We start from the raw sequence: 13,918 nt of genomic DNA on the forward strand, positions 1-13,918 counted from the left end.
GGCCGCCGCCAGCGCCGCCCGCCGCCCGCAGCCCGCCGGGCCGGCTCCGCTCCGCTCCCGCTCGGCCCCGCTCGGCCCGCGCTCCCCGCGCCGCCCCTCCGGCCGCCCGGCAGCCGCTCCGCCCAGGGCTGCCGCCGCCCGCCGCTCCCGCAGCCCGCGCTCCTGCGCAGCGCACACCCCGCCGCCGGCCGCGCTCCCCGCGACGCGCCGCCCCACCTCCCGCCGCGCCCCCCGCCCGGCCCCGCCCCCGCCCCGCGCCCCCGGCCCGGCCCCGCCGCACGTCAGCCCCGGGGTCTCCTCCCCTCCCGCCCCCCGCCCGCCCTCCCCTCGGCTCTGGGCCGGGCGCCTCCTGCGCTGGCCCTCGTGGCCCCGGTTCTCACGGCCGCCCCCGGCCCGCCTTTGTTCTCCCCTGGCGGGCCGGCCCGCTGCCCCGAAGCCCCTGCCCTGCAGTGTGGACGCGCCGCATCCGCCGCAGCGGGTGCGCAAACCGGACGTGTCTGCAGCTGAAATGCGCTCGTCTCCTGCGAGTCGGGGCTGCAGCGTGGTCTGTGCAGCAGCTGCCGGGACAGGGACCGCCGGCCAGCGGGACAGGACAGGCAGCAGCCCGGGGGCGCTGCGGGGGCCTCCTGAGCCGATCAGCCTGGGGGACACAGCAGAGGGCACAGGACTCTGGGGGCCCACGCTGATGTGTGGGTTCTGGCTCCACGCTTCCCCCAGCCTTGACAAATCATTGACCCTCTTCTCTCATCTGCAAAGTGGGCAAAGTCCCTGCATCTTCAGGATCGCTGTAGCGGGCAGCGTCCATGGTTGGCCCATGAAAGGCATCAAGAAAATGGGAGCTGTTTTATTGGACCTGAATTTGTTATGAATCCAACTTTTTAGGCTGCACTTAGTCACTTCTGGGGCTTCATTAAAGAAAAACAGCTCAGGACCTGAGCCTCAACCGTGGCACACGGCTGTGGTGACAAGGGTGCCAGGAATCCGATCAGGCCGTCCTTGCAGCACACATGTCGTCACACTAGAATGTCCACGGCTCGTCCCGGGACAACCTAAGACTTCAGTACGACTTCCCTTCCATGCATTATGTTTGCTTACACTCTGCAGAAAAGTCTGGAAGCACAGAATAAAGGGACAGCTGCCAGCCCGTGACGCTAGTGCCAATGGCCCATCCGACCCTTTCTGACCGCCACCCGAACCGGGTTGGATGCAGCATCGCCGAGGACTTAAGGCTCACACGCCGCGCCGAGTGGAGGCTGCTTTCTCCGTCAGACCGGACCCCCGTTTCCCTGCCACGACCCTGCCGTTGGTACCCATTCAGCACCAGCAGGACCCCGATCCGGGGCGCAGCGGCACCGCTCAGTCACCGCACGGCGCTGTGGGGAGCGACTAACACTAAGCAGCCACTGTGACCCCGGCGTCACGAGGCTCCGCTTCCTGGTCACAGGGTGCCTGGGGTGTTTCGTCTTGGGGGTTTCAGCCCCTGCCAGGAGCACTGTCTTCCGCGGAGAGAGTGCCCAGAGCCTGACGAGCCTCCGCCAGGCCCCTCCTGGGTCTGTCCTCATGCAGACGAGGACCCCAATCCTCGGTTTGCTTGGCTTGTTGTTATTTTTTCTAGACCAAGGTAGCGACTGATGGCTCCTGCTTTGAAGACTCTGGGCCACAACTGTCACATCTACGCTGTGTCATGTGGGCCTGTTGGTCTTGGGTCACCCAAGTCACTATTACACCAGTGAAAAGGAAACCCCCCCTTCCCACCATCCCGTCTACACACTGTCCAGCTCACAGGCGTCTTCACGGCAGGAGTCTGACGCCACGTTTCAAGTTCTGAATCGGGCGCCCCTCCCTCTACTGCACTCGGCCCCACTGGGCTTTGCAGATGCAGTTTTCTTCCACAGTGAGCACGACCTGCCCCCAGCAACAGGACGAAGGCTTGCTGAAGGCGCAGGTGATGGTCGGCATTTTTTAGCAATAAAGCATTTCTTAATTAAGGTCAGTACATTGGTTGGTTGTTTTTTGGACATAATGCTATTGCACAGTTAATAGACTTGAGTGTAAATATAACTTTTCTATGCACTGAGAAGCCAAAAATGCATGGGCCTTGCTTAACTGCCATTGCAGCACCTGCTTTATTGCGGTGGTCTGCGGCCAGACCTGCAGTATCTCCGAGGTCTGCCTGTACAGTGAGTGCTGCTTAAAGATGGGGACACGTTCTGAGAAACACGTCATTAGGCAGCTTTACTGTACACACATCAGCGTGCACGGGGTGTGGCCCACTGCACACCAGGCGACGTGGTGCAGCCCAGGGCTCCTAGTCTACATGCCAGGACCACATGGGACTGTGCTGACTACTGAGGGTAGCTGCCATGTGACACTGCCTACCACATCGTGGGCTGACGACCGGCGCTTCTGGCCCCCCTGTAGCCTTTTGGGACCCAAAGCACTGTCAGGCAGGGCACGACTGTGTAACCATGAAAGTCACATGTGTGAGTGTCACAGGCATTATTGGTCATCTCCCCCAAGCCTACCCCTTGCTTCTCAGTGACAGTGTGTCCACTCCCTCCATATGGCTGAGTGCTGCGGGGAAGGCTCCGGCTCCAGCCCGGGGGTGAATGTCCAGTCTAGTTATGGGGGCGCAACTGCAGCCTGTCAACTCACACAAGTGTGCACACAGCCTGTGGGGAGTCGAGGACAGAAAGAACCTGGGTCCTCAACCAAACGCCTGGGAAAGACAGTTCCTCTTTAAGAAAAACAATTATACTAGGTTTTTGGATCTGGCATCTAAAAAGAGCCTGACAAACACAAAGGCCACACATCTGTGAGCACGGCTGGGGAATGGGGCATTCGTTAGGCAAGTGTTACCCATATTAACATTTTCTTTAGAGCTTGGTCATTCCTTTCTAAAGAATGCATGCAATATATTAAAATATCACTCAAAAGACATATGGCTTTAGACGTTTTCCAAAATTTATCTTCACATTTGAGACTTTATAAGGTTGTGTCATAATTTCCTATAGTCAACTCTAATTTTCTTAAATCTAAATAATTTTCCCATATTATAACCAACTATAAACATTCATATATTCACATATCAATATACCTTTTATATTTTGAGGTAATAAGAATATTAATAAATATTATAACTGGAGGTATGAAGGTAAAAATACCCAGCTTTTGCTTGTTAAAAGAATACAATATACAATTAAGACACTTCAATTGGAGATAAAAAAATACGGCTAATCAGAACTACGGAGACTTACAAATCTATAAGTCCCATGTATTTGAGAAGCTGAGAAGGGAACATCATTTAGAACACGTTATTCACAATAGAGAGCAAATACCAAGGCCAACGCCACATAGGTTTCCGTTTCATGTTTCGCTGCCACCCAGCTGTCCCACGCAACGTCCCAGATCCATCGGCTGGCAACCTGGAGACATTTTTAAAAATTAAGCTTAGCTTAAATGTGTTAGGAAGTAATTTTCGAGCCTAGATAAGTTTGATTATTTTAAAGATGCATCAATATGTTGGAAAGCTGCATTTAGCAAGTGCTCTGTCCTGAAGAGACTTGGTAGTGACGCTTCCCGGGTCCAGCTGGCCGCTGTCTGACACAGACGTCTGGGGATGGGGCAGGGCGTCTGTAATTTGGGTCTAGCAGCTCTGCACGCGGTGCTGCTCTGCTGTGGTCCAGTCCATCCTAAGGAGTCCCCCTTCCCACCCGGAGAAGTGCTGACTGAAAACCTGTCAGGACCTTGTCTGGCAACGAAGCAGCAGCACTGAGGACGTCCTGACGCCTGTGCTCTGCTCATGGAGCGGCCGTGGTCTGACTGCAGCCAGTGTCTGTGGTGGGTCTACAACAGCCACAGGTCACTTCTGGCCTCTCCCATCAGGAGGTGGGATCTGGTTCCCGCTTTGGACATCGGCCGGCATTGGGACTTGCTCTGAGCAAGAGTGTGGCACTGTGCAGCTGCCAAGCCAGGCCTCTGAGGTCTTCTGCTCGCACCCTGCAGGAACGCGGTAAGGAGACCCCCATGTGCCGAAGGCCATCTGTCCACAGGGCGGTGGCTCCCGTGCAGGGCAGCCCAGTGCCCAGCCAGCAGCCAGCAACACCCACCAGACACATGGCTGCAGCCACCTAGGACCTCCGGGCCCAGCTGTCACACGATGGCTGCAAGCGCCTTCAGCGAGTCCCTCAGAAAAGACAAAGTGCTCCCCCAGGCTGAGCTGACCCCCCGAGTGACAAGCTCCTGAACCCGGGGGCCTGCTGCTCTGTGACCTTGCCCCCCACTGCCTGCCCTCCCTGGGCATCCATGCACACCCTGCTCAGCCCTGCCCCGCCACTGTGTCCCCGTTTCCTCTCCCAGGAGCTCCCCCAGCTCCCTGCACAGCTGGTTTCTCCTTGCCCTCCGGTCACCAGGGGCCTCCACAGCCTCCGCAGTCCCATTGGGTCGCTCTGTCCTGGTGCTCACATTGCCACCTTAATGTCCTCTGCAGAGCACTAATCGTCATCTGAATGGGACTCTGCTCCCTGCTGGGGGGCCAGCAGCCCCCTGCCTGCCCAGGCCCCTCCCCCAGGACTTCCGCTGCAGCCCTCTCCTCAGGGAGCCTCGGCAGGCTGGCCCCAACTGGACATAGTCACCATAAGCTCATTAGAAATGTGCACAGCCTCGTGGGCTTCCATTTTTATCGGTAAATAGTAATAATCCTGCTGTTCACTGGGGACTCGGTGCTGGAGAAGATGTGAAAGACGTTAATACAGGTAGTCTCGCTTCGTCCTCCGCATCGCACGAGCAGGCAGGCTTGATCAGCCCGGCTACGGGTGGAAAACTGCAGACCGCAGCGGCCTGCTGCCGCCGAGACCTCGGCCAAGCCAGCCGGACGCCCAAGCCTGGGCTCCTGCACGTCGGCACTGCTCCCTTTCCTCACTCCAGGCTGCGCCGCTTCATCCCCCTGCTGGAGTGAGAACCCTGAGAATCGCGGTCCACGCCTGCAATTCTCTGCCGTCTCCTTAGTGATACCTAACACCCATTAATGCCTAAAATAGTTACTGCTTAATTACTAAATGGCATTAGATCGTCAAAACAGTGAGGACTAAGAAGCAGGCTATCTATGGCCTCAAAGACGTCATAGCCCATGTGACAAGACTGAGACACGCCACGTCACCTACAGGCTGGACCTTATCATTCTAATCAATAGATGTGGATCAATGGGGTACTTACATTTATTGCCTGGCCAGTCTTTTGAATAAATAATATCTTTGTAATGAACTTATAACGCTGATACCCAAATTCTTTGACCGCTAACAAGATGCAGTCTGCTAATTCAAGCGACAGATGAGAGAAGGCTTTATCATCATATTTGACATCTTTAAGACTTTCCTTTAAAAAAAGTTTTCAAAAATTAATTTTATAACCAAATATTTTCTAAATATTCAAGTAAAAAACATGTATCTAAGTAATACATATAACTCTTTAGCCAAATAATATTAAATGGATGTTATGCTTACCAATTTATTTCAGTAACAATTTTGAAAAACACTTTATTTTGGTTTTTAACTATGTTCCATTATTCTTCATTAAACTGTAAGTTTCCCTTCATTAGATTACTCTTATCTAACAACTGGGGAGACACAGGGAATTTTAAAAGAAAGCTTCTGGGAATTCTTAGGTAGATGAAATAAATCATTAAAAATATATTTATTTATTAAAATTCAGATTGGGATTTTCCTGACGCAGGGATTCTTAGACCCAAAGCCGCATTTGGTTATTCTTGCCTTGCTCGGTCTCCTCAAATTCAAGTCCACTTCTGTCCAGCCTCTCCCGGTGGCTTCCCACTCAACTGATCTTTCTGTGGCCTCCAAGAGAACCCCAAGGAAACCAAGGTTTCTCCCCGCAGGTGCTGATGGCGGCTGTGCGGCCAGGGCACACAGGTGTGGGCAGAGCACAGCAGACCTGGGCCACCTAGCAAGCAGACCACATGTGACTCTGAACAAGTGACATGTACCAATGAAAATCCATCAATGTTCTGGCTTCTGAGTGACAACAGATGGACTCCTAGCTAATTCTACTGGCGTGTAAAACCTAAGAAATAGCGCTTTTTTGTTTTCGTTCCCTTCTAGAGTGCTACAGGATCTAGAAGCACTAATGTCCCTCAGGCACTTGGCTGTGGCTCTGTTTTGAACACTTAGCAATACCCACTCTTCTGAATCTGCCTAACATATCCCAGGCTTTATCTACCTAAGGGCTCTTTAAAAAAAAAAAAAGGTTTAAATATGTTTATTGGTTTTAGAGAGGGAGGGAAACATTGATGCGAGAGAGAAAATGAGCTGGTTGCCTCCCACATGTACCTTACTGGGGACTGAGCCCACAACCTAGGAATGTGCCCTGACCAGGAATCAAACCCCCAGCTTTTTGGTGTCCAGGTCGACAGTCCCTGCAAGCGGCCCTAGCCAGGGTCCTAAGGGTTCATTTTTAAATAAGTAGTGAGCATTTCCTAGAGGAAAACGCCCACAAGCTCCACCAGTATGTACTATTTCTGTGTCTAGAATGACGTTCAGTGCTCCCTGAACTCAAGGGGAAAGCCCTTGGCCTCTCTAAGACCCCTGGCCACCCACCTGCATACCCAGTAAACTGCCCCAGGGCCTGTCATGCCCAGCAAAATTCTGTAAATTATCATCTGTAAGTACAATGTGAAGTCCTGCTATGTGCAGTAAGTTTGAAATCAGGCTACATGGTAGGGCTGAGGGGGAGACACACCCAATGTACCATCTCACACATGTGCTTGCAATTAATATTTAGATCAGAGAAGACAGTATTTTATTGGATTAAATTGAGTTGAATTTCTTTATTTCCTGAGGCCATAAGCCGTAATACCCTTGCCAAATATCATCTGACAGTTACTAGTTCAGTTTAGAGATGCATCTATGTCTCTGAGAGTGAAGGGAAATTGGAGGGTCACCTAACTGCCCCTCTTTATTAATAAGTTAACTCCTTTAAAGAATTAAAGAGCTATTCATCATGTATACAAACTAAACTCACCCAGGCTCTGTCTGCAATAAGTAGCTCACAGCAGTCGTTACTGAAGGAGTGCATCTTGTAGATCGGAGGGGTGATTTTAAAGCAAGGGCCACTTCCACAGTGGGACTAGGCTGGGTGGTGGGCCAAAGGGAGTTTGGTTGTCAGAAATTTCCGGGTGGCTGGTACCCCCAGCTGGAGACCACAGATGAAGAGGGGATTCAGAAAAGGTGGCCCCTCAAGCAAACTTCCCGTGATTAAAAAACTGTAACTTGGTCCTTTATCAGGAAAGATGGTGAAGGGAATTCTTTCCATCTGAACAATGTCGCCTTCAAATACCCAAACGAGTGTACTTAACATTGGTATTAACATTAGGACTGCAGTGTGTTTAGTAAAACTGAGCTTTTTGAATGAGCGTGGAATCACATGCTTGAGTGTCAAATCACTGTCTTAAGTGAACACTATACCCCAGTCAGTTTAAAGAGCCCCCGATGGCCAGGCGGGGCCGGGCCTGTTCTGAGGATGGCTCAGCACCGTCAGGGACCAATTCTCACTCACACACAGTCAACATGTTCTTTGTTACTCATTCCTCCAGTTACCGGAGAAACGTGGAACCAGAGGGATAATTTATGGATCATTAAGAGCTAAATTAAATCACAAAAGCCTGTTCCATTTAATGTACTTCACAGCATCAACGTGAAGATTATCGACTACAAAGTCCTTCCCTGTGTTCAGAGATAAGTGCTATGAAGAGCCAGCCTGGACAGCTGTACTGCCGCACAGCGGGATGTGGTTTGTCGGCCCCCAAAGCTAAGATTCTGCTTCCCTATCTGTCTGTCAACCTACCTTTAGGATCTGCTGGACTTTAGTTTCTACTGACTGAGCCTGGAACTTTCTCAAGGGCTCCATTCTGTACGAGTTAGCAAACTTCAGCTTGGCCAGGGCGCTCTTCCACTCCTTGCCCAGGTCAGCGAGGGAGTCGTCGAATGGAGGCTCAACGTACTGCACCTCATGAGACGATTCTCTCAGCCTTTCTCTTAAAATCTGTGCATACTGGAAGAGACAGGCAGGGAGATGGCTGTGTAAACCGTAAAATAAAATTTTAGATGGAAGAACCCTAGTGGAATGGGGCAGAGCCGACACAAAGCCTGGAAGTCCATCCACTCTAACACACTTGTCTGAGCAGGTGGTCGTTAAACCCCAGGCTGACTGACTCAGCCCCTGCTGTCAGTCTGGTGTAAAAAAAAAAGGAATATCTCGCTGGCCACCACATACCTATTACCTGTAAAGACAAATACACGCAGACACAAATTTACACGCATATATTTAGAATAGCCCCAGAAGATGCAAACAAACTAGAAAATAGTGTCCTCCCAGGAGGGCCCGAGTGGCTAGGGGACAGGTGTGTAAGGTGAACCTTTCACGCTCTTTACCCTGAGGTTATAAAAATATTCATCGTCTCCTTATAATTTCAATTATTTTACTTTTATTTATTTATCTTTGAATAAATAGCACAGTCATTTAGGTAACGCTTTCCTCAGTATGAAGTTGAAAAGATACGTGTATTGATTTGGTATGTACATCGTTCAATGCTTTTTGACATCCAACATTCACTCCGGGACAGCCAACGCTCTCTCAGGAAATGTTTACTGAGAGCCTGATGTGGTCGCGATACCTGCTCTCCGGGCCGCATCACGGCTTTGTTCCAACAGCCAGGAGTCCGCCGTGGCCCTCGGATTTACTGCTCCCCGAGGACCCGCGTTCGCAGCGGGCCCGTGCCGGCGGGGGAGGGCTGGGGCAGCAACAGGGCTCGCAGGGCTGTGAACCGGTGGGTCTGAATGGCGGTGACCGAGGTAAGTACAGGGAGATGACCTGGCAGAAACTGGCTGGGAGGGGCCAACTTGGGCTGGGTTTTCCGAGCAGGCCTCTCTGAAGGGAGGCCGGAGGGAGCCCTAGAAGGAGCAGACCTGGGAAGGGCAGGCCTCACAGCAGGAACTGGAGGGGCCCTAAGAACAGACGTGAGGCCCGTGTGTCTGGAGCATCTGCATTGAGACAATGAGGCTGGCAAGGCGGCCGAGGAGCAGAGCGCGGGGACGGCGCAGGGTCCGGGAGGAGTCTGGGCTTCCTTCTCAGAACGGCGGGAGCCGGTGAGTGGTGTTCTAAGGACCAAGCCGGTGAGTGGCATTATACTCTCGGCTTCAAGACTGTGCCGGATGCCGGGCGGTGGACAGATTACAGGGCAATCAGGGCCAGAAGGTGAGAACATCACACACTCTACAAATGTTAACTAAATGGCTTCATAACCTTAAAATAGCTTTTCTAACCAGGAGTGTGTTTTACTTCTGAATTCATCTAAGAACTTTTTGCTTCTAAGTAATTTTTGTTACACTACTCACTTTTTTCAATTTATTATTTTGATGCTCCCTTTACAGTGATTTTCAAAGACATTTTATATTTTTTGGAGTTGTTTCTAATATAGAACCACTGTTAAAATTTTATTAATTTTAATGTTTATTACCTCTTGATTTTTCTAACTAAATATTAGTTCTACATATTGGGCTAGCCAAAAAGTCCGTTTTATCTGTAATATAAAAAGCACATTTTTCATTTTCACCAGTAACTTTGCTGATTTGGATATTCTGAGTATGTTGGCTGTCTCCTGCTACTGGCTTCTAATGAGTAGAGGCCAGGGGGCTGCTAAATCTCTTCCATTGCATAAAACAGCTACAGAACACAGAATTATTTGGTCAAAATGTCAATAGTACCAAGAAACTTCACAAACCAGTTCTGACACGTTTGATCAGTCACAGCGCCTTCTCCATACACTGCACAAATCATTTTTTGCATTTCAGTTGTTTTTACCTTTCTTAAAAAAAACAAAGTATAAAATGCTGTAAATGCTGCATATTTTCTTCCATCTTCAATATTAAAATGGCTTTTCACAAAAATTCACCGATTTTGATGGTGTTTTTTAATTGCACATATATGACAGTTGTCATAATATAATCTAACAAAATTGTTTGAAATTAAGTTAAAGACAACTAAACACTACTAGAGCCATCATACAGAAAAAAAAAGAACTTTTTGGCCAACCCAATATTTGTGTCTTCAATTTCTTTCATCAACGCCATAGTTCTCAGTGTATGGGTCTTTCATCTCCTTGGTTAAAGTTATTCTTAGATATTTATCCTTTTGATTTTTTTTCATTTTTTACTTTTTAACGTTTTTAAATTATATTTTATTGATTATACTATTACAGTTCCAGTTTCCTTCCCTTCACCACTGGTTTTTTGTTTCACTTAGCATAGCCTTCACTTCTTCTCTTGCGTGTCTGCCATACTCAAGCATGTCAGGTCTGTGAGCATCTTTATCACCAGTGTTTTGAATTCTGCGTCTGTTAACTTGGCTATATCCTCATCTGTTAAGTTGGCTATCTCCTCATCGCTTAGCTCTCCCACTGGAACCTTGATCCGTTCCCCCTTTTGGGCCATACTTCTGTGTTTCTCAACTTGACTGGCTCCTGCGTTTGCCTGTGTCTTAGGTAGAGCTGTTGCACCTGTTACCATGTAAGGGGTGGAACCCTCAGTATTTGTCAGGGCAGGGCAACCTGTTCCACCAAGTTGTGGTGCTGTATGTTGGGGAAGGGTCTGAGAGGGAACAATGCCGCTTGCTCAGCACTCATTCCTTTTCCAGGCACTTCTTCCACTTCCGCATTGGCCTGGCGCCCCTCTAGCTGCCCTGGTGGTCATTCCCAGAGTGGGTGAGTCTGCAGACGTTCTAGGACCTTAGGGGCCCTTTAAACAAGCGGACTCTGCTGAGAGATCAGCAGTTTCTGCCTCCGCCCCAACCCCCACTGGTTTGCACAGTCAGAGCAATAAGGCTTGATATACCCCAGCGCTGGGACCATGAGCTGCGAGGTCAGGAGCTGGGAGTGCTCCCCATGTGTCCCTCCTGACTCCTTAAAATGTGTGACTGTGCTTTCCGCCAGCCTGCCACTGCCACCACCACACTGCGTCCTCTCCGCCCGGCTCCGCCCCTCCTACCTGTCTGGGTGTTTTTTCTTTATATCTTTGTTTGCTGGACTTCCATGCAGCTCGATTTTCTGAAACTTATGGTTGTCTCTAGTTTTGAGGTAGTTGTGTTCCTTCTTAGTTGTGGAAGGAGACGCAGTGTGTCTATCTAGGCCTCCATCTTGGCTGGAAGCCATCTTTCAGAAATTTAAAGATAACAATGTTGTCTGCCTTGCATTTTCTTTCTGATGAGAAGTCTAGTCATTTCATCTTTGCTCTCCTGTACTTAATTTTTTTTTTTCTATTTGCTTTTACAGTTTTGAATCACTGATTTTAAGTGGAATTTTGTTTCTTTTGCTTGAAGTTCAATGAGCTGCTTGGATTTGGTGGGTTATAGTTTTCATCAATTTGGCAATTCCTCATCCATTAAATCTTCCAAGTATTTTTTGTCTTTCCTCTTTATTCACTTGGGAACTCAAAATATAAGAATAAAATTTGTGCCTGAAATTTTCCCATATCTCATTTAACATATCCTATTTTTTTTCAGGTTTTATCATTTCCATTTCTAAATTCACTAATCCTTTGTCCGCAGTGTCAAATCTGCTGTTAATTCCTTTATCATTTTACAACTCTGACATCAGATTTCTCATCTGTAGCAGTTTGGATTTAACACACTCAATCTTTTCTCCACATGCTTGAATATACAGGTTGTAATAATGTTTTATAATATAATTAAGTGGGTGCTTTAAGAAAGCTAATGTAATACAATAACTTTTAAAATAACATTATTGTCCTTTTATAGTAATTTCATCTTTTATCTTTTCTGGGTGCATTTACTGATTATTTTTTGTCTTCATTTTGGATTGTATTTTCCTGCTTTTTGCTAAGTCTGTTAGTATTTAGTTGTGACAGCAGACACCGAATTTTACTTTATTTGCTGCATATTTTGGTGCTTGTCTAAGTATTCTTGAACTTTCACTTAGAATGCAGTGACCTGGACACAGTTTCATCCTCTCGAAGCTTGCTTTGTAGCTTTGACGGGCCAGGCCAGAGAAGCCTTTTAAGCCGAGGGCGGTTCTTCACCACCTGCTGAGGTGAGACACTTGGCGCCCTAACCTGTACCCTGTGACTTACGTGGCTTCCCACTCCGCCAGGTGGCAGCACGAGTTAAGTTCGTGTGAGTCAGAGGGTTTCCCTCCTGCTCCTGTGGGTGGTTCCTTCCCAGATGCGCTGGTCAGGGTGCCGGGGCCTGGGGAACGGCCTCCGCAGGGGTCAGGGGCGCGGTCTGCCGCCGCGCCCCGCGTGTTCGCGCCCCCGGCCGACCTGGCTGCCCTCAGAGACGGCCGCCCTCTTGCCTCACATTCGCCCAACGGAAGCAACTGCTTCGTGCGTTTTGTCATCTTCAGTGGCTTCTTGCAGGAGCCCTTCCTTCGCCAGACATAGACCCGCTGCTCTGGTCGCCTGTCAGGCTGCTCTGTGTTTTCATCCGAGGAGGGAGGCACCGCCACCACCCACACCACGTAACAAGACCCTCACGGTTCCTGCTGAGAGCCTGCTCTCCCCGGGGTGGTCCCCGCGCGCTGCCCTCCCTGCTGCAGAGCCGGCACCGCAGCGCCGCCGCCGGAGCCTGGGCCGCCCCGGCCACCCGAGAGCACTGTCGCCCGCCACGGTTCCGCGTCCTCGCCCGCGTCCTCGCGACGGCGGGTGCCCCGGGCGGGGAGAGAAGCCGTCGCCGACGAGAGGGCCGGAGCGCTGGGGGCTCGGCAGCGCCCCCGCCGTTCTGCGTCCTCGGAAACGCTGTCCTCCTGTGAAGCGTCAGCACGGAACAAGCTCGATTCCAACCGCGGCTGCCGGACCGCGGCCGCGCACGGGGCCTGGCGTCGGACCCAGGAAAATCGGACACTTTCCCCCGACGTCAGGCGCGCGCGACCGGACGCGACGCCGCCCTCGGACAGCGATGGCGCCCGGGCCGGGGTCCGCGCTGCGTGCCCTGGAGTCGCGCGCGTCTCCGCACAGCACTCACGCCCGCAGGGGGCCGGACCGTGCCGGCCGGGCGTCAGGGGAGGCCTGGGGGGCCCGCGTGGCCTGCCTCCCGGCCGGGCAGCCCGCCGCCCACGCACTCACGGACTCCCTCTCGAACATGCTAGGCCTCCTCTCCTTCCGAGGCACCACCGCGGGCTGCGGCACGGCCTGGTTCGAGGGCGCCTTCGCGCCTGGGCCCCGCTTCTCCATCGCGCCCTCGGCCGCCACACGCCCAGCAGCCGGCGTCCCCCGCCCTCTAACGATGCCCCGCCTCCGCGAGAGCGCAAGTCTCGCGCCTGCGCCGTGCCGGCCGGAAGAGCGGCCTGGAGGGGGCGGGGCGGGGCCTGCGTCATCTCGCGGCGCCGACAGCTGGGCCCCGGAAGTCACTGAGGGAGAGGGTGCGGGGGCGGTCGCCGTGTTCCCCTTCGCGCGCTGCGGGCGGGTGGGCCTCGGCAGGGACCGCCCGGATCCTGGAGAGCTGTGGCGGAGGCGGGTGGGCCGCGACCGGCGCTGACCCCACGGCGCAGCCGCATCCCCAGTTTGTCCCGGACCCCGGTCTTTGCCCGTTGGGTCCCGGTATAAGAGTTCGTGTAAGGGCCACGCGGGGGCGGGGTGCCGGGCGCGGGCGCCGCCTGGTCGTTGCGGGAACCTGGAGCTGTTCGCCCGCGGCGGGCGGGCGCCTTGCCTGGTGCTTCTTCCCCCGCGTCCTAGACGGCCCTGCGGCCCCCGGCGGCACAGTGAAGTCGCCCTTGACCCTTTCAGGCCGTGGTGGCCACAGAACAAGGCCCGGCCCGCCGCCTGGCAGCAGACGGGTCCTCGGCGGCTGCCTCCCGGGAGGGCTCGACTCCTGTCCGTCCCCACGGGTCGCGTGGCGGCCC

At 52.2% G+C, this 13,918-nt stretch overlaps 1 protein-coding gene across 1 annotated transcript; it reads right to left on the bottom strand.

The window, feature by feature from the left end:
* Positions 1–3,059: 3,059 nt before the first annotated feature.
* Positions 3,060–13,547, bottom strand: DYNLT2 (dynein light chain Tctex-type 2). The gene is made up of 4 exons (XM_090280103.1): positions 13,143–13,547; positions 7,855–8,061; positions 5,215–5,373; positions 3,060–3,425 (listed from the first exon to the last, which is right to left on the bottom strand). Exons 1-4 carry the CDS (start codon positions 13,248–13,250, stop codon positions 3,315–3,317), a joined length of 585 nt encoding a protein of 194 aa, XP_090136229.1. The 5' UTR covers positions 13,251–13,547; the 3' UTR covers positions 3,060–3,314.
* Positions 13,548–13,918: the final 371 nt, after the last annotated feature.

Source organism: Furipterus horrens, unplaced genomic scaffold (genome assembly GCF_987537825.1).
Source record: "Furipterus horrens unplaced genomic scaffold, mFurHor1.1.pri manual_scaffold_6, whole genome shotgun sequence".
NCBI classification, from domain to species: domain Eukaryota; kingdom Metazoa; phylum Chordata; class Mammalia; order Chiroptera; family Furipteridae; genus Furipterus; species Furipterus horrens.